The following is a 21955-nucleotide window of genomic DNA, read 5'->3' as shown; positions in this document are numbered from 1 at the left end:
GTCACTGGGTTCACGTGAACCCATGCTCCCCTCCTGAAATCATGTATAGTAATGTTATATTTTTAAAAAATTATTTGAATATAGATATGTGAACCCATAGTTGAAGTATCATACCGTGCGATTATAATTGGGTGCACCTCTTTAAGTGAGGTTAGAAATTTGAATCTTTTATTTGTCTCGTTTTATTTTCCTTTCTAAAATTGGGTAACACCTCTCTAAGTGGTTTGGATAGGTAAAAGTAATTTTAGACCTATAATTTTAAAATTTTAATTATTTTTAGTGATAAGAACCTAAATGTTAAACCAATCAAATTTATATCTTAGATTCATCTTTTCGTAATAATGCACTCATCATCTCAAAATCTTGAATACACCTCTTATTATTTTATACCATAGTAATGAGATGAGTTATCTCATATATATGATGAAATAAGCTATTTAGAATAATTAATTCTGGAATAACTTGTTTCCAATCAAATGACTCCGATCCTTATTGATCGTCTATTTTAACTAGTCTAATGATAACACAAGCTGTTCATTTGACACCTCGGAAGTAAGTAAAAGTCAATCCTTTGCTCTAAAACAGGTCTTACAGTTTGCTTTCTCAGTGTTGTCAGTAGAAATTTATCATCTATGAATTAAGAGCTATCTTTTTTTTTTCCTAATCATAACTATAGATATGACGACTTATAAAAAATAATCTCTTTAAATTCATAAGGTAGGAAAGAAATCTACATATACTTTATTTTTTTCCAGATTCCACTTATGAGACTATACTGAATTTGTTATTATACGAAACAATGAGTCTTTGTCAACAATAAAAATGCACTTTTTCCCAGTAATTTTTGCAAGTATCTAAAAGTACTTCTTGGAACTTGAAGGTTGTCTTATTTGAGTCACAAGTAAAAACTTAAAAGACAGTTTCTTGTGAAGTTCATTAATGTATTTTGACTGATATTTACAAATAGAACATGAAAAAAAAGTAATTGTATTCAGCTATGGTGAAGCAATGAAATTTTGGAACAAGTAATTTTTCATGGTCAAAATCACAAGACAAACATTTTTCCAAGAGCAGACATTGTAACAAAGGTAATTTACTTAGATGTAATTTATCAATGTACATTCTCTTTCATGTTCTGTTCTGTTTATTTATTTATTTACCTTCAATAATCGAGAAATCTCATAAGGTCAGCTAACACACGATTTGAAACTCGATGGATAATTATATCCACCACTCGATCATTTTCAATATTAGGCTTATTTTTTAGTTCATAGCAGAGTTCTGGTGACGTATATCTAACCTACACATCACGTGTTGCATGCTTGCTACTAAACAAAAGCAATGCTTATTGCATGTATCTTGACGGTGTAAATACATGTTCCTTTTTAACGAATAGTTCAAAACTCGGAGGATAATTAGCCCAGACTTCTTTAGTTTGTGACAGAGTTCTTGTGACGTGTGCCTAACCTACACATGAGGCGTTGGGCGTTTGCCATTGAACCAAAGGCCTGGTGACATTCTCTTCTATGCTTATTATATATCTGTGCTGGTTGGAGTTAGAAGGTACTGGTGGATAAGTCGGAGTGTGCAAGCTAATCTAGGCACTACGTTAAAGAAATGGTTTTAGCTATAAGTGGAAAAGGCTAGGAAATCGTAGCAAGAGTTCAATGTTGAGGCATCATTGTAGGCAAATTGAAGATTCTGCAGGTTACACACAGAGGGCTGAACTTAACAGCTTTAAAATTCTGCTAACAGCTTGCTTCCTTTTTCATACATATGAGATGTCTATCTGTTGTAGTTTTCGTGACATATCAAAGTCAAGAGGACGAGGCTACTACCACTGGGGGGAAAGGGGAATGTCGCTGACAATGAAGCCTTGACCTTGTGGGGATAACAAGTCAAGATGGAGGTGCTGAGATCATGAGGTTTCAAATTCAGCACCCAAAGATGTACAGACTTATGATACAGAGGCCATGATCGACTTTTATGAGCACATTACCTCTAACTACTAAAAAAACTATCCATAATAGTACGTGCTTACGGTGTTAACTTACACCAGTGGTTGAGGCACTTTATAGCACTTGAACAACTGCATTGCAAGATTCTGGGAAATGATCAACTGTTAGTATTGAGTTTTCTAGATACCTCAAATTGTTTCAACCGGGAGTTTTACCTTGTCAATTTTGTTCCTGGCTTCAGATAGCCAAGTTGATTATATTGCTGCACGAATCCATTCCCTGGCAAAACATGTATGTTCTAATAATGAGGACAGAATCTATGTTCTTACCTTCTAACACGCGCCCTTGAGTTCCTTACAATGCTGTAATTTCTGTCTGTGCTCTATCAAACTAATGAGCTAGTAACTTATGAAAATGTAAAGGCTCTTTAGCTTGGTAGATAGAGTTACCTGGTATGTGCTGGTGGGAGGTAGTAGGGACCCCAAGGAATCAGTCGAGGTGTGTGCAAGCTAGCTTAAACACCACGGTTATCCAAAAACAAAAATGTAAAGGCTCTGTGTAGAAGCCTCAATCACACTCTCTTTCCTCCTCTTATGCATACTGAATGTAGCCTATATTGCTCAGACTCTTAAAAAATGTCGTTAGGTGAATGTCGAATCCTTTAAAAGCAATACATTTTTAGAGGATCCGACACGAATGTAGAAACATTGATGAATCCGAGCTACTTTAAATGTATAGCTGATAGCAAGTAGCCTCTCATAATAGAGAAGTAAAGGTGAATTAATGCCATAAACAAATGGAGAAAAGCAATTAAGTGTTTAAGAGGACTTCACCTAACAACAAATTTGACCTCATTAAACAAAGAAGTAAAAGTTGAAAAAATGCTATTAATGAAAGTTTATCTTGAAACACCAACTAATCAACTTTTTCTCAGGATCATTAATGTTATTTGACCTGCATACTTAGGGAGCATCATTCACACAGTTTCAAAGAAGTCTGTAAACAGAAAGGAGATAGTTGGTAGGAGGAAAGCTCCATCAAAGCATGCCATCATCCATACACTAAATTGAAGTCATTAACGGAATTACTCCCTCCGTTTCATATTATTTGACCCCCGTAAGAAAGCTTTAATTGGAGATGTACTATACTAAACTAACCTCATTAATGATGCTTTCGAACTCTAAATTTGACTACTAGTACTACTTTACGTAGTTATTTAATACTAAAGGTAGTACGAAAAAAAGTAATAAAACGCTGGTAAAATGGACAAGTAAAATGAAACGGAGGGAGTATATTAGATGTACTTAATGATCAACAAGTTCACCAATGGAAACAAAGAGAACAACACAGATCAAGCAACAACCTCTACAAAAAAAGTATTATAAATAGCCTGTGCACACATTACATATGGGGTAACCAGAAAGCAAGAAGTGGGAGAAAACATCCTGCCACTGTCTAAAAGTCATCAAACAGACAAATCAATTTTCCTACCTTCTCTTCTCCTCTCTGATTTACCCAACCACAAACCTATCAGCAAAGTTAGCATTGTCATAATCCCCTCAACATGGTATCAGTCAGCCTTCCAATTCACACGAACTGAAAAAAGTAGAGCTCGACTTTGAACAACTGGCGCATCAGGTTTTGTTCGATTACCAATCATTCTAAGCTTATCACATCGAAAAAAACATGATAGTTGATTGTTTAAATCAGTGTATAGCAGAAATTTAAGAATTTTAAGTATTGATGCTCCTTCCAGAGTTGTAACAGAAGATTATTTGTAGATGATAACCTTGTCAATCTGTTTTTGTGCAGTGTGCATCTGTACCATGTTGAGTGCAATGGTTGTAGCCCACACTGTGTAGAAACTCCCGGATTTCCTTGGCGCTGCTATTGCTGGCTTGTAACAATCGCTCATCTTCCTCGTAGATTAGGTAAGGTGCTTCACCTTTCTTCCTTGACAATAACTTTGATGCTCCCTTAAGTACATGATACTCCCAACCTTGAACATCTATCTTTATCAGTAGTACACGCTCCGTTTCTTGGATAACCTCATCAAGAGGAATAGTTTTTACTTGAACTACAATCTCTTCATTTGACTTAAAAGCCAACTTGGCACCGGTGGCAGATACTGCACTATTGTCGAGTCTACCAACCAACTAAAACCAATACATGTACAGAAGAAATTTAGCGGGTAGCCAACAAAATAACAAATAACAAATAACATAACAAATAAATCTGAACACAAGGCATTACTCTCTTGATTTTTTTAAACTTCCCTTCTCAAATGTTAAAAGTCAAATGTAATCCTCAAAGCAGTCATTGAATGAGAGTGTCATTTATTTATCTCATTCAAAATCGTGTCATTTGGACTTTCATCTCTCACATAACTCCAAAATAGAAAGGAAAATACAAGTTCAGACCAGTAAATCAAGGAATGTTAATGGTAAAGGTCGAAACTTAGCTACATTATATCCAAGTTACAGGATTGCTATTTAGCAAATTAGTTATGTTATCAAATTTCACATAAATAACCAAGCTAGAAACATAACTGCTAAACAAAAACCAAGAAAACAGCATCATTCAAACGTTAATCTTGCATAGCTCCAAAATGATAAAGGACAATACAAACAAAGAAAAACTACTCATGATTTCATATAACTTAATCAATTAAGACCAGTTAATCGATGAATATTATCGCGTAAAGGTCAGTTCTTTAACTATGTTATGTCTGAGTTACAAGAATTCTATTAAGCAAACTAATTATACTATCAAATTTTGCTAAAACAAGCTATAGACTACAACTGCCCCCAAAAGAAAAAACCAAAGACAAGCAAAAAACAGTCCAAAGAGTCCGAAAAAAAGTAACGGAAGTACAAGAAACAACATATAATAACAAAAATAGCAATAGTAACAGACGGAAACTACAACAAAACAATACAATACGATACAAGAAACAACGGATAGTAATAGAAAACGAAGGACAAGAAACTACGAGAGCAATAATATGAACCCCAAATACTCATATACACCAAATTGAATTGAAAACTACCTTGTGAAAGGTAATGTTCCCATTATGGTCTGAGGCAGCTGCTTCATAAACCTCAACTAACTCTCCAACTCTATTAAAGTAAATACCTTCACAAATTTTCTGCAAATTCTCAAAAACAGGTTCAAAGGCCAAAACTTTAAACCCCATTACAGCAGCAGCAAAAGTAGCCATTCCTACATTAGCTCCAACATCCAAAAAAATCCCATTTTCACCCTTCATCTTTTCCAACAATTCTTGCACAGTCACAGATATATCAGGCTTTCTAAAGGGTTTTCCTTTAAGTACCCTCTGAATATTCTTATGAGGTTTTTCAGGCAAATTCCCAAAATCTGAAAGTGAAAAAAGAAAAGGGTATTTCACACCTTCAACTACACTAGCTATAACAGGGTAAGCTTGAGGTGAATTGTAACAATCAAAAGGCTTTATTGGAAGATTAAAGATTGGATTTTTAAGGGATTTGAGGGGTTTTGGATTGTGGGGTTGGGTTTGTGATGTGAGATAGAGGAAGATAAGGAGGAGAAGAGAAGTGAAGAAAAAGAGAAGGAGATTCTTGGGGGTGAAGATCTTGATTTGTTGGTTTCTTCTCCATGAATTTGCCATTGAAAAACTCACTTTTTTTTAAAGAAATTTGAGCAATTTGTGAGAAATGTGAAAGATTGGATCTTGAATTGAAGTGAAAATTTTGGAAGTGTGATTTGAACTTTGAACACTGTAGAAGAAGAAGAGGATTTAATGTGACGGTAAATATTTCACTAAATATAATAGATTTACTACTTTGAATGAATTAATAATTTATATTTATTAATGTTGCCTATAATCTAAACTATTTACAACATTTTATCAGTTTAATACTTAAATTACAGAATTTTGCTATTATAATTATAATATATTCTAATCTAAAAAGAACATGTAGATACATTTGACTCTTTTTGTAATGTGTACGGAAAATAAGTAGAATAAAAAATTTATATAATAACTAAAATACGTTTATTTTTACTTATTTTATAATCAGTTGGTTCAAAATATTTAACTGATAATCGATGTATGAAACTTTTTAAAAAAATAAAAACTAACCCTTTTCGTTTATTTTTTCTTCTTCTTAGTTAATGTACAATAGGATGTTTCGAATTTATTGTAAGTTAATTGAAGTATAATGCTTGAATAAAATTTATCAAAAAACATTATACAAAATTTGATGGAGTAAATTATAACACCATCCAAACTTATGAATCACACTTGATGTGTTTGTTGCACATTGAAGAAAGTCGACTTTGAATTTCAAGTATGAAAATTGAATTTGAAATAAGTAGATGGTACTAGAGAAGCTTGGTAAAATTGATAGAAATGAAAATTTATAGTTTAAACTTTAAAAAAATTAATTTCAATTACGAATATATATATCTAAACTTTAGACATATATCTATATATTCAAAGTTCGATTTGTACAAGCCACAATTCTGAAAATTTGCTTGTACAAACAATATATCAAACTTCAAATAAAATTTACAATTTCATACGTGATTTTTAAAAAAAATAATAATTGAAGTACCCAAACTTAATTTATGAACTTATTAGATTGCGACCTTAATAAGGTCCAAAAATAGTTAATTATGCACTTGGGCCAAAGCTATATGGCCCAAGATCCAACAAAAGCTCGGCCCAAATTGGTTTTGGCCCATAATCCAAAATTCTGAAACACAACATGGACTAGCCACGTGGAGACAAGTCCAACAAGGGAAAGTGACTATATGAGTATTAATAATATTAAAATTTGATAGATTTTTTTTTTATTAAATGGTGTTCTAACTAACTTATAAGCATATCGATTAATTCTGTAGAATGTTTTTCATTTTTTATTGATATTAGATATTAAGTAACTTTATCTATCAAAATTAGAATATATGAAAATAAATCATTTAATATTTTTTTGTTTGTGCTAGGTTTAAATCAATCAACTTCATTGGTGGTAAGATTGATTAAAAATGACAAAACTAGAAAGGGGATAAGAGGAGTTTAATAAAATGATATTAGTGGGAAAACATTTTTAAACCTTTGAAGGAACAATTGCTTGTCATACAAGTCCAAGCCATCTAAAAATTAAACCAAATTTTTTATTTACCTCTTCAATGTCCAATCACAACCCTCCATAGTATATAATAATGCATTAATAAAAATAAATACATTTTTAAAAAAAGAAGAAGAAATGATTGTACCTTTTTGGCACCTCTTTCTATTTTATTAATATTTAATTACTTACTTTGAAATTATTTAGTTAAGTTAAATAGATAGTCCGCATTAACCTATTTTAGATCATTTCAACTTATGACAAATTTATAATTTAGACGTCTGAAGTTTGAATTAAGATAGTGAATTTTGAAATATATATCTATATATGGTTGATTTTGAATATATTGTACTTTAGTACAATTTAATTTATTTTTGCACATTTTTGGATGAGTATTAAAATCTTCATTAAATTTTCCATTTTTTTCTTCAACTTATAATATAAAACTATAAATAAAGTGTTGGCTTTGCATGCTTGGATTGGCAAATTCTAACTATAAATCAAACTTAATTTGCACTCCAATTCTGACAAATATTCTTATCTTAAATTGTTCCAAATTTGTCAACCTGTTATGTTGCTTTCTTTTCAATCTTTTCCCACAATGGCAAAATCCCCATTTATAAAATTTTAAAAAATATTCATTCAAGATCACATCGTAGCACATTTGCCATTGTAAGTTGTATATATGTATGTATCTTCAACTTAGTTTCTTCTTTTTTCAATTAAAAAAAACACAAAATTAGCTACAAATTTTGTCTATAACAGAGTTTTTCGATAATTTGACATATATTGTTATTTAGCTGCAAAAAAAATATATTCGGCACTAATTCCATTTTTATTAGTAGTAGTATTCATTTTCAAATAATACGTAATAGCCATTCAAACAAGGTGTTAGTCTAAAGAATCAATACCTTTTCCAAGATTATACTCATTACTACAAATTTTTTTTTGAGAAATGCAACTTTTTTTTCTTTTTCAAGAACTAATGTTATTAATTTTTTGTCATGGCACAGATAATTATCAATTTCCAATGTGTTCCTCTATCTCTTCATATACTATGGTAAGGATTTTTGAAGCTCATTATCATCCTATTTATTTGATTTTATGTTTAGCATAACTGGTAAAATTGTTGTCACATGACTAGGAGGTCACGGGGTTAAATTGTGAAAACAACGTATACCTCTTGCAGAAATGCAGGGCAAGGTTGTATACAATAAATGCTTGTGGTCCAGCCCTTCTTTGGACCCTCCACGTAGTGATAGCTTAGTGCACTGGACTGCTCTAGCCCTCGTGTTTATTAAATAATCATTTACAATTTATATGACAATAATAATCTTTTTTTTTTTTTTTTTGTAGAAAATATTGGTTCAGATCTTGTTCATTTTAATTGGCTTGACAAATTCAAGAATATACAGTGCAAGTATATTTGGATATCCAGGAAGTTTTAATGTACTGGATTATGGAGCTGCTGCTGATGGCATTACTGATGATTCTCAAGTAAGTTAATTGTTATATATTTGTTCCTTTTTTTGCCCCAATTAATCCAGATTCACACTGCATAAGACAGAAGAGGAAGTGCTCCTAGTTGGTGTCCCACCGGGTGTCTGGTACCTATACTATGGTCCCCACTAATCCAGATTCACACCGCATAAGGCTTATTGAAAGAGGAAGTGCTCCTGGTTGGTGTCCCACTGGGTCTCTGGTACCTATACTATGGTCCCCACTAATCCAGATTCACATTGCATAAGGCTTATTGAAAGAGGAAGTGGTCCTGGGTGGTGTCCCATCGGGTGTGTACCAATATTGTGGCCCCCACTAATCTGGATTCGTGTTGCATAAGGTCTATTAAAGGGAAAACACTCGGTTATGGGCCCCAACTAGTCCGAGCTAGTGCCATAACTCATAGAATGGAAGAGGCAAATAGAATGTTAGCATATTTTCATTAATCCATGAACATGATCTATAATGCCTATTAGAGGGGAAAACACTCTTGGTTGGTCCCCACTTGGTATCCGGTAGCTGCATTGGAGCCTGACTAATTTGGATTTGCATGAAGCACCCCTAGTTCGGCCCCGACCTATTAAAGCGTGAAACTGCTCCCTACTATGATTTTTTTCCATATATAGAGCTTGAATCCGAGACCTTCAATCAACTCTTCTTGCTTGTGTTCCTTTATTTTCCACTAAATATCAAATATATTTTATTGTTTGCTCTAGAAATTAAGGAATTATTTTTTAATTTTTTTTTCAGGCATTACTTAATACTTGGAATGATGCATGTTCATCCTCAGCTGGATCTCCTCAAGTGATTATTCCTCCAAATATGATATTTTTACTTAGCCCTATGACACTCACAGGCCCCTGCAATTCAGAGAACATCTATTTTGTGGTATGAAAAAACATAAACCGCTATTTAATATTCGTAAGAGTTTAATTTCTATACACTGACAGTTAAAAATAATCATTACACTATCAGATCACTTAAAAGTAGACAACTCGCTATGACAAACTAATCAGTGTATAAAAGTTAAATCGTATTTGGGAAATGTTAGCCTAAGTGAAATATGTGAATTTGCGTGGCTCTTGTAGATATCGGGTAGTCTTGTTTCACCGAGCTCACCTAGTGTATGGACCGGGCAAGACTTGAGTCAATGGCTAGCTTTCAGAAACATTAGCGGTCTAGTTGTTGATGGCTCAGGAACCATTGATGGTCAAGGAAAAGGATGGTGGGATCAATCATGTAGATACCACCCTGAAATGGTCTGTTCATAGATAAGCTAACTTTCTTTCTCGATAACGATAATGTCTGGATCAGCTTGTGTGCACCTGTACGACGGAACTGAGATTAGTTCTATTATGGTCTTTGACATGGATTGATTTATTTATTTTTCATCATTTTTTTTACTTTTCAGGAAGGATGCACAAGACTAGCTCCAACTGTAAGTACTTCTTGACTATAAGTCATTTTACATGAAAGAATGTTTTCCGGTGTTCGGTTGCTAAATGAAAAATATTTTTTAAAGATTAAAAATGATATATATTAGCACATCGAAGAATGTTTTGATGAATTTTTTATTGATAATAGTTCTAGAAACCAAACAATAGAAATGACTTCTGTTATACCAAAAACCTATGTTGCTCTGACGCTTCAAAAATGTCACCAAGTGCATGTCGGATCTTCCAAAATAATGCATTTTTGGAAGATCTGACAAGGGTGCAACAACATTATTTGTGAGAGTCCGAGCAACATGGCTATGAAAGAATTTAAAAAGAAGGTAAAGAAAATTGTTAAGCAAGTAGCAAGTTAACTTAAATTCTTCACTTCTTATTACAACAACTACGCCTCAGTCCCAAACAAGTTGGAGTCTGCTATATGAATCCTCATTTCTACGCTTGTTCCACAGGCGTTGAAGTTCATTCTTTGCAGTCAGAGTTCCATCAGTAACATGTACTTTGCAAACAGTGCACAAACTCATATACTTGTAGAGAAATGCAATGGCTTCAATGTGAACAATGTAATGATTCAATCTCCAGGAAACAGTCCAAATACTGATGGAATTCACATTCAATCTTCTCAAAATGTGGCCATTACAAATTCTAAAATTAGCAGTGGTACTCTTCACTTGTCAATTTTTCTAAAAAAATTGTGTTATATTTTAATTATTAGTCATGTTTTTTTGACTTGTTTTAGCCTTGTTATTAACAGGGGATGATTGCATTTCAATTGGAGATTTCTCTTCTAATATCCAAATATATAACATTCAATGTGGACCAGGTCATGGTATAAGGTTGTCTCATCAAGATTACTTTATCATGTATCCGCAATCCATTGACCTGACTAATTTAGATTCGCGCTGGTAGGTTGACTTAGGGGGGGGGGGTGTTTAACAACTCTTTACCAAGAAGTTCTTTATTCCGGGCTCGAACTAGAGACCTTTGGTTAAGGACGGATGGATCCAAACCTATCCCACCACACTCTTTGGTGGTTTTCTAGTCTTCTAATAATAACTATATTATGATGCAAAAAATAGTTACAATAAGGTGACAAAGACTATAAGAACTCCTAAAGTTTAAAATATCTTGAACAAAAGAAGTGATCTTTGCGCTACGCTGCTCTGACTGTCCAAAATTGTTGCCGCACCTACGTTGAATCCTCCAAAAATGCACTATTATTGGAGGATCCAATATACATCCATCAGCATTTTTGAAGAGTCCTAGCAACATAACTTATGGGATAAATGGTTGACTACTTAGCATTAGTTCGATGAGGATTTTGACATAGAGACTTCAATTAGGCTGAGATTAAAAGGTTTGACTCTCGAAATACGAACTGTGCCACATAAACTGAGATAGAGGGAGTAATATGTTTTAACTTCTTAACACTAATGAAATCTTTTATTCTGCTTGAATTCAGTATTGGAAGCTTAGGAAAAGGTGGTCATTCTGCTCAAGTAGAGAACATTCATGTGAACACTGTTTTCTTCTATGGAACTACAAACGGAGCTCGTATCAAGACATGGCAGGTATATAAATCAGACTTAGCCAATGAAATAATTAAACTCAACAACAGAACAATACTATTGAAACATCAAACATGATCATTTCACTATGTATCTCTATTACCTGTCGAAAATACTGGATTCAGTTGATCTCAAATAGTATATATGCTCCATCCGTCTCTGGCTATTAACTTATTACGAACTTCATGATGTGAATAGGTTGGCAGAGGCTATGTCCGAGATGTCACGTTTGAGAATCTTCAATTCAACTCAGTCAAGAACCCCATCATAATTGACCAGAATTACTGTGATGTTCGAGGGGCTTGCAAGGAAATGGTAATACAATTTAACACAACTTGAATTACATATTCAGATCTTCAATTACTCAGACTCTTCAAAAATGCTGACGGATATACCTTATCAATATTGTTTCAGACACTAGTACATTTTCCAAAATCACAGTTACTCAGATATCTATCCCCTTGGACAAAATCCGTGTCGGATCCTCCGAAAATAGTGCATTTTTTGAGGATCCGATACAGATGCAACAACATTTTGAAGAGTCTGAGTAACATAGATAAAAAAACTTATGTTAACACCAAATCAATAAATGTATGACACGTATCTTGTGGCAGTAAGTATTTTTCTATTCAGTAGATGAATCAACTGTATCATTAACATTTTCATGATAGGGAACTGGAGTGCAAATCAGCAATGTTGTTTACCAGAACATTTACGGAACGTCGAGCACGGATATCGCGATAAATTTAAACTGCAGCATGTCTGTGCCATGTACAGATATAACAATGCAACTTATACAACTAACACCAGCAACACCAGGAAGGCAAGTTAAAGCTTATTGTAGGAATGCTAATGGCCAAGAATATCGAATCGAACCTGGTCCTTGTCTCTCAGGAGTTTGAGATTTTACTTCTCTCAGAATTCTTTGTTGTGTGCATAACCTGAAAAGCAGAGGAAAAGTGAAACAAAATGAAGAAACTTGTCAGTGTTGCAGCATGGTATATGTGGTCAAGATCCATTCAATCATACTAACTATTGTATATTTCAATTTTTTGTTTTGTATTGGTAATTGTCGTCTCTATTGTAACGTTTGGATATTTGATGAAAAAAATAGGCTTGCAAGTGGTTTTCGATATGATTGTGCACTGTTTTAAACATCAATTATCTTAAGTGTAGTGATTTCTGCAAAATCATGAGGGATTGAGTCTAAACACCAGCAATGTACAAGAAATAGTCGTTCAAGACAAGGGAAGTGGTCACTCGTGGCTCTCCAATACTGGATTTGTGAATATTTCAGTTGCAAGAACTTCAAGTGAGGAAATCCTTCCTCAACTAATTCCTACTCATCTCCTTTGTAGGCATTATATGATAGTTTAAGGGACTCGAGTTTAGGCAATTTACCAAACACTCCAACTGAAACCTTAACTTGGTCTCAACTGACAACTAAACACTCTAAGTCATCCCTATTGTGTCTCGTGAACACCNAAAAAGAGTTAAAAAAGAAAAAATAAGTGATTTAAGAAAATTATATAAATAACATTAATGATGAGATGAAGATTAAGAAAAAACGTCAAATAAATTAGTTGTATTGATGATGATAAAAGTTAAATAAATCATTTTTTCTATTATTTAAATTTTTAACATAAAATTTCCAATGTTTTAAAATTAAAAATAAATGTTAAAAATTAAAAAAAAAATGGAGGCAATAATTATTTTATTAAAGAAAAATATGTGTAGAAAAAGTAGAAGTAGATGAAGCCAAATGAGTAATAATAATAATTCTAATAAGGACTAATGAGTAATAATAATAATCATTCTAATAAGGACTAATGAGTAATAATAATAATTGCAATGTTAGTCCTTGGTGTTAGTCCTTCTATTAATGTACAATTGTTTTTGCACATTGTACAACTAATTAATGCAATGAAAAGTTAATGTACAAAATTGTATGCATGTTGTACAAGAGTATTAATGCAATGTTGGTCCTTTCCAACTCTCACTTCTAAATAAGACTAGATGGGCATGGCCCGTGCCAGCACGGGCCCAACACGTATATTTGTGTATTTTTGACCTTTTTTTAATTTCCAATGCAAAAAAAAAGACTTTTGAACACTTGTATCAAAAACATTTTAATTGTCATTACATAATACATAACATGTAAAAATTGAATATTGTAATCACTGTAGTTCTAGTTAAATAAAGAGGAACTCAAAAACTAAATAAATCTTCTATAGTTGATGCAAAGAAAAATCCATCCATTCAAAAGTCCTCCCTGCATTGTTGTCACAAGCTAAGATTTTGACAAAGAATCTGAAGCACAATAAGCAAACCTTAATTGTAACGGTATAAACTTATCATCTTCCTTAATATTTTGTTCACATTACTCAAATCAAATACTACTATGAAGAAGGCTCGGTAAATGTCTCATTAAATAAATAGTGCAAATGCATTTCACAGAAATCACACTCACAGATCCATTTGTGTAAATACCTTTGGTAACTTGCTTGTGGAATTATTTGAATTGAAAATGTCATAACAACCAAAAAGCAGAGAACATAATTTATACTTGATTCTCTTCTGTAGAAACTTCACCAATCATTATTCATAATAAAAGGAACTTTAATTGCTACAAAAATAGAAAACATCAAGTACACTGAAAAGTAACTTTGAGTTGTAGAAGGAAAGTAGAAACTACTTCTTCCCTTAATATATTATAACTTAGGTATTTGAAGAAGTCATCAAACCCTTGAATATCTTTCAAGGAATCTTCCTACTAACTGGAAATTAGGAGTTGATTTCCTCCTTTATATTGTCTTACATTTTGATCGTATTAAATTTAATATCCTCATTTTGTCATATTTAAGTAGTAAATGCTTTCGTATGATCAGTATGTGACTTTACCTACAATCTTTGTTTCGGCAATACACCATCTACAATGAATTTCATTGTTAGTTCTTGTCATTTATCATGAGATCACATATAGTCAGTTGTCTGACCTTGTCCTTTCTGTCAATAATATTAGTACTTGAAGAGACTTATCAGATCGAACAACTTACAACTCTTGGAACTTAGGGAACATTTTTAAGACATATGAAATAGCCTAGAAGACTCAAAAAATAACACTACTGTAGGAGTTTTTGTTCACTGATTTTATGTTCTAACAGATTCTTTAACATCTAATGAGTTTTCATTAAATATAGAGACAACTAATATATTATAAAGATATGCGGCAAAACATCATCAAAAACTAAATCATTCTTTAGCTACTACATAACACCTTCATATTTATAGAGCATAAAATAAAACCATATAGATGATTCCTTGTGCATGCCAGAAACAACTTACCATTAAACTCTTTGTAAAGCTTCTCCTGTTAGTACCCTTTTGCCAAGATCATTTCTCCATATTCTTCTTAATTTCTTCTTCTTTTTTTCTCAGACGCTGAATTTATTTAGTGATAGCAAGCACAATATTAACTTTTTTATTGTAAAAATAACTAAATTTAACTTAAGGGAATCAATATGGAAGAACTTAAAAGTAATATAAAATTGAAATTTTTCTGCTCAATTTTCAACAATGCCAAAGAAATTTTAACTTTTTAACAACTGGACTTGTTCAAACACCTGATGGTGTTAGATATGTAAGCATAAGATAAATGTAAAGAATCATAACCATAATACAAAACCCAAAAAGTATACAGTTACAGGATGCTATTATAGTGTGACTCCTATTATGTGCAATTATGTTATGACAACATCATCTTACAAGGAAAAATTTCTATATTTTCCTTGGTCACATGATAAGTCAAATGTATTGGTGAGATAATTAAAGAAACTAAGCTTATGAAATATCTTGTTTTCACCTATAGCCTCTTCCTTATATAATGTTGCTACATCTTCCCCCGCCTACTCCACATCCTCCAAAGGGACCCGAATCTGGAGAATAGACTCAATTACTTAAGAACTTGCCTATAGCCTATCCAACTTTGATAATGATTTCGTTTGCTGCACTCCTATTACATTGTCAAAGTGGTGCATCAACAATGGTTTTCTTTGGGGGAAGCAAGCGGCAAGAGCTACTAATTTGAGAGACATTTAAGCAATAGGAAGATAGCATCTTAAGTTAATGTGCAGGTTTGTTGAAACTAATTGCAGAGCCAAACAACTGTAGTCGTAACAGAGAAGTGTGTCTTGTTGTCTAGATATAGAGATTCCTATTACTAAAAACATGAATATTGATATTTGGCTAGTGTTCTTGCGTAGAGTTTTACGTATTTGTAATGAATTTGTATCTCATATATCTTAGTATATTCCAAAAATATATATTGAAGAGCAAGCATATTTCTGCAGGAATATATGTTCCAGAATTCAGTAGTTCCATAATGCCAATTTACAACTCAACTTAGTAATATATTTGAATTCTACTAACAGAAAATATAAATCAACTACTGTCAAAATAATGAACTTCATCCAAAGAAAGCTACAATATCATATCAGCTTAAATCAGCAGATCTAACTAATGCATATGAAAAACATGAGACCAAAATAAAAGTAGCGACAAAAATATGGTGAGAAAGTAAACAAATGTGAGAAATCGGGATAATCACGCAGGCAAAACGAAGAATTCTCCCACTAAACCATTAAGATGGTGGCAGTAATTAACACATAATATTATGTTAGCTTAGAATGCATAAAGGCGTAGCTCTAAAAATGGCGAACACAATCAATAGATATTTTTTTTTTAAAAAATTCTGGGTTCAACAATCAGTAGATATAAATGGTCAGATTGAGAAAAAGAGACCGGCTCAAAAACAAAAATGTCTCACAGGAAAAGAGAGGATCCCTATTGAGGTTCACCTGATCTACAGAATTCCAGAGCATGAAGGTTTAAAGGCAATAAATTCAGAATAGAATTGCTACTCCACCACTAAAGCTCAACCAAAACCGTCTGATGCAAACAATACATGCTAGACATTTATGACCCTCGTCAATTTTCAGGTGATACATTATATTATCTAATAATACAGAGACACCAAAATCAAGAAAAATGAGAGACATATTAAAGGTAAGTTTCATACCTTAGAACATGGAGACCGTCTTCTATGTCCGATTTGAGTCTTGTCATTCATATGTACCAGGAAGCTAGCCTGTAAACTTTAAAGTAGAACTTCCTATTACCACAGAACACCAACAATCCATTCATATGATCTCACGACTTTGTTTATGATAACATCAATGACAAAAAATAATTTACCAAGTTGCCTGCTGATTCGTGCTAGTCCGTGCCAATTTCCAAAAAAAGAGATATGTGTATTTTAAGGTTAACCATCATGTCATCAACTTAAGGTAGTTTGTTGTTTGTTTTATCTCCATTAGCCTCCAACAGAGTTAGATAAAAGGATGGGTGTTGAAGAAAAAATAGAAGACTAATTGTTGTGGTAGCAGAATGTAACTCATGTAGACCGCAAAATTGTGAACTCACCCTATAAGGAATTTAGTGTTGCAATCTCTACTCAAATCAGAAATTCATAGTCGGTAAATCAGAAATCGAATCAAAATGGGTAGAACCTATATTTTCTTGGTTTGATTTGGTAAAATTGAGGTCGGTATACCTGATGTATAACGATATAAAAATTTGATAGATTGTTTGAATTTCAAGCTTCTGCTCCATTCCAGCATCTCATGCTTGCAATTCTCCCCTATCTCCTTGAAGTAATAGACCTGAATAGGAGAAATTATTATATTAAATACAAATTTGCAAATAGACAAGTCGGAAAGGAGAAGGAGAAAAAGGGCCAGTGCTACAAATTACAATGAACTCTAAAATGTAGTGCATGCAACGGTATAACAACCCTAAATACCCAAGAAATCAACAAAATTGAAAGAAAATTCAAACCAATCCAATGGAAAATTGACCTAAAGGCAAAATAAAAATAACATAAAATTAGATTAATCGATAAATAATTGAGAGCCAGCGGAATTGTTGCGCAAATTAGCTCAAGTTAATGATAAGGTACAAACACAGACAATCAATATCAGTTCTAACCGCACCTACAGCCACATTACAATCGTTCGTCTGATTGTGTAATCGCATGTATGAAAAGTTGTAGAATCTCAGGATTAGATATGAGGAGGTTTCATCTGAAATGAAGGCATTATTAGCTGAAACACCCACACATCCCTTTGGTATTTTTCTCATCATTTATCACTGCATTGCCGATCAGTTAGTTAGTTAGTTACGTTCAATTTAATCTGCACAACACAATATCATAAACATCAATGACTTCAATATTGTAGTCAGGACCATCTCCAGAATAGACATGATTTGTTGGTTTAACCATGTCTCAATTTTCCTGCAAAATATTTTAAAACATAGAAATTTTTCATTATTCTTTTATTCTCTAAAAATACTTTAAAACGTTAAGCATTTTTATGTTTATATAATGTATGTATTTTGCAGTTTTCCAAGCCTTATGTCCATCTTCATCTATTGAACATAATTTCCTTTCTTAAAGCTAAAGATTTCACTTCAGTTTTTGTACAATGTCTCATCCCAAATGTAAGGTTCATTTGTGTACCAACATGTTTTCAACAAGTACAAGAACTCTAATGCTGCTCCATTTGAAAATGCATTATTTTTTGTTATGGAAGTATTACCTCAGATCTATTCATTATATTGAAGAATGAAGAAAGTCTCACATTAACCATTAATGAGATTCTCACAATGCTTGAACAATTCTTGCTTCGAGCTAGCTTTTGAGGTGTAAGTTAAGCCCAAAACCTAATTTTATATGGTATCAAAGCAGGGCACTTGTTGATGTTGGGCCCCATATTAAATATTGGACGTGAGATGGGAGTTTGAAGAGTCCCACATCGAATCGAAGAAGAGATGAGTGGTCTCCTTATATGGAATTGTGCGAATTGTGCTATCTCCCTCAAGAGCTAGCTTTTGGAGTTGAGTTAGGCCCAAAATCCATTTCTCAAAACAATATTCAAAGCATTAAGAGTAAGAAAGCTATATAAACTATTTGATTACTTCATATATTGCAAGTCATACTTTCAAATAGAGGTCTAATAATGACAAGCATGGTTCCTGGGATACTATCACAGTAATCACATCAACATATCTATGAACTGATCAATATCTAAAAAGAGATATATATATCGTAGAGTATGTACCAGACATGAGAAAAAGAAAAGTTTTCAGGCTTATTTTACCTTGGAAATTTCAAATTTTATCATTGAAAGCTTGTCAAAGCTAGGATCCAATAAATGGTGAAGAAACCTCAGGAGATTAAGGAACATAAATTCTAATGCCACAACATGAAACTGAAAAGTGGAGAAATTTGATTTTGTAAACATAAGCCTAGAATATATCTTTTTACAACATTACAAATCATATATTTCAATGATACGAAACTTCAAGTAATCAAGTCAGTTGAGCATGTCATAAACAAGGATCGATACATAATACATGTCTTTGCTGTCTTACAGATAATAGAGATTAGCAAATCGATGATTGCAAGAGACCGAACCTATTAATTAAAACAAAGAACAAGAATTTTGATACAAATTTCCTGTCACTTTCTCCAGTACTAATGTTACTCCTACAAAATCCGTCAGAAAATTCAATACCACCTAATGTTCTATTCCTTTCCTGTGAAGAGGTATAAGTCCCCCTATCAATAATTATTAATTGAGTTTTATATTAAATTTTCTATATTTTATCGTACTCAAAATTCTGAATCTGATTGGAGCAATGAAGGCGGCAGAACTGACCGACACAAAAGACAAAAGAAAAACAAATGAAATCAAATAGCAGAGAGGAGATACTCACCTCAATTGTTTAACACTGCATGGGAAGACCAATGATTGGAGAAATTTCAAAGATAGAAGCTATGTCATCGGAAGAAAAAGAAATAGCTCATGTAAATGCCTCTAGGAGCAAGTGTGTGAAGGCAGACAAATTAACCCTAAAGAAGTTGAACAAATGACATGAAACAGAGATGTCGAACATGGATCTTACCTCATATTTCCGCATATTGCGACAATATAGAAAAATTGACCCGTCCATTAACGACAACACTAGGAATTACAGAGAAAGATAGCAGTGAACTTCAATTCTGGTGTCCATATTTGAAGTGCGCTACAACATCAATGGTTTAATATAATCAAATTAATGCCAAGACTAAGAGACATTTCATAAGTAGTTAGTAATAAAATCATTTAAGATATATGCTAGCAGCCTAATCTAGGATTGAGGAGCAATTGATGTTGTTGTTGTTGCAGATGTCCAAAGAATTCACCCGATCAGAGCAACAAAGTTGTTTTTAAATATTAATATCAATAAAATCAGTAGATATAAGAATCATATCATAACAAATTAGGAATCGGAGAAAGAGCAAAACAGAAGACAAATTAGGAATGGGAGAAAGAGCAAATGATGGAGCAAACATGTAAATTTCACTTAAAGCATGAAGAAATACCTGCACAGGTCGTCCGAAACAAACAGAAATCTTCAGGAAAGCTTAACAGAGAGATTTTAACTCTGTAGACAAACAGAAAACACTAAGCAGCAGATGGATTCGCCATCGAAGAGGTGAGAAGTAGAAGGAAGAGTTGACAGAATAGAGCGACTTTACCAAGGAGGACAGAAACTTAAAGCATGAACAAGTACCTGCGCAGCTCGTCTGAAACAAACAGAGATCTTCAACAAAGCTTCAGAGAGAGATTTAAAGTGTGTAGAGAAATAGGAAAAACTAAGGAGCATATGGATTCGCCATTGAAGAGGTCAGAAGTAGAAGGAAGAGTTGAGAGAATACTGCGACTTTAGCAAGGAGGAGAGAAATTAGGGTTAGAAATTTGGCAGATATAGCAAGAAACTTCTAGAGAAAGTGTCTTTATTTTTTGATGTACAATTAGCACTACCATTAGTACAATGCAAAGATGCAGTGTTGGTCCTTTGTAAAATGTACAATTAGTACTGCCTTTAGTACAATCAAATAATGCAGTGTTGGTCCTTTTTAAGTGTCATTTCTATATAAGGGTAATATATTACTATATTATAGAAGACTCTAGGAATTACTACCATTGTACCAATAAGATCACTACAAATGTCCAATATATTTATAAAATATATAAGTGGGCCCCACCACCTTCCACTTAAATACTACATATTATATATTATTAATTCTTATACTATAAATCACTACTAATATCCAATATATTTATCAAACTATATAAATGTGCCCCACCACCTTCCACTTAAATACTACATATTATATATTAATTACTATACTATAAATGACTTAAATACTCCATATTATCTATTACAATAATTAACAATTATTTGACACTTTAAATTCTATCAATGCCATATAAATTAGGATAAAAAACCTAACATATAATATTTAAATATATTTAAAAATAATATAAGTAATACTATACATTACAATAATTAACAGCTTAATTATTTAAAACTTATATAAAAAATTTAATTGACTCTCTAAATTCTATTGGTACCACATAAAATGGATTATATAATAAACATATATTGTTTGAAATTGACGAAAAAGAAACAATAAATTACAATAATTAATAAAAAAAAAAGTCGACTCCAAAAAATCTATCAATTAACAACATATATTGTTTGAAATTGACGAAAAAGAAACTATAAATTACAATAATTAACAAAATAAATCTCTCGACTCCAACAAATCTATCAATTAATGCCACATAAATTGGGACATGGCAAATAACAGCTATTATTAAAAAATTAGGTTCAAAATGTATTATAAAATACAATAATTAACAACTTAATATATTAAAGAGACATATAAAAAATGGTTAATATTTGAAATTCTGCGTGTGCCGCATAAATTAGAACAAATAGAGTAATAAATATTATTTTCAAAATTATGTAAAAAAAAAAAAGTACTATAAATCACAATAGCTAACAATTTAAAATATTTTTAAAATCATATAAAAATTTCAATAACTTCTCAAATTCCATAATATAACACTTAAATACTACATATTATATATTAATTACTATACTATAAATGACTTAAATACTCCATATTATCTATTACAATAATTAGAAATTATTTGACACTTTAAATTCTATCAATGCCATATAAATTAGGATAAAAAACCTAACATATAATATTTAAATATATTTAAAAATACTATAAGTAATACTATACATTACAATAATTAACAACTTAATTATTTAAAACTTATGTAAAAAAAATTAATTGACTCTCTAAATTCTATTGGTACCACATAAAATGGATTATATAATAAATATATATTGTTTGAAATTGACGAAAAAGAAACAATAAATTACAATAATTAATAAAAAAA

At 32.2% G+C, this 21955-nt stretch overlaps 4 protein-coding genes across 18 annotated transcripts in view; 2 read left to right on the top strand and 2 right to left on the bottom strand.

The window, feature by feature from the left end:
* The window catches only part of LOC125844329 (rust resistance kinase Lr10-like), a 368189-nt gene that overhangs the window by 130015 nt on the left and 216219 nt on the right, over positions 1-21955 (top strand). The gene's annotated exons all lie outside the window — the stretch shown is intronic.
* The window catches only part of LOC125844332 (beta-D-glucosyl crocetin beta-1,6-glucosyltransferase-like), a 219857-nt gene that overhangs the window by 127433 nt on the left and 70469 nt on the right, over positions 1-21955 (bottom strand). The gene's annotated exons all lie outside the window — the stretch shown is intronic.
* On the bottom strand, positions 3230-5662 carry LOC125844364 (uncharacterized). Its single transcript, XM_049523669.1, has 2 exons — positions 5008-5662; positions 3230-4114 (listed from the first exon to the last, which is right to left on the bottom strand). Exons 1-2 carry the CDS (start codon positions 5605-5607, stop codon positions 3752-3754), a joined length of 963 nt encoding a protein of 320 aa, XP_049379626.1. The 5' UTR covers positions 5608-5662; the 3' UTR covers positions 3230-3751.
* On the top strand, positions 8103-12524 carry LOC125844361 (polygalacturonase QRT2-like). Its single transcript, XM_049523666.1, has 10 exons — positions 8103-8132; positions 8429-8569; positions 9323-9460; positions 9661-9831; positions 9984-10010; positions 10476-10683; positions 10778-10859; positions 11486-11594; positions 11790-11906; positions 12263-12524. The coding sequence occupies exons 1-10, from the start codon at positions 8103-8105 to the stop codon at positions 12491-12493; spliced, it is 1254 nt and encodes a 417-aa protein (XP_049379623.1). The 3' UTR covers positions 12494-12524.

Source organism: Solanum stenotomum, chromosome 11 (genome assembly GCF_019186545.1).
Source record: "Solanum stenotomum isolate F172 chromosome 11, ASM1918654v1, whole genome shotgun sequence".
NCBI lineage: Eukaryota > Viridiplantae > Streptophyta > Magnoliopsida > Solanales > Solanaceae > Solanum > Solanum stenotomum.
This window is presented reverse-complemented; position numbering and strand designations above follow the sequence as displayed.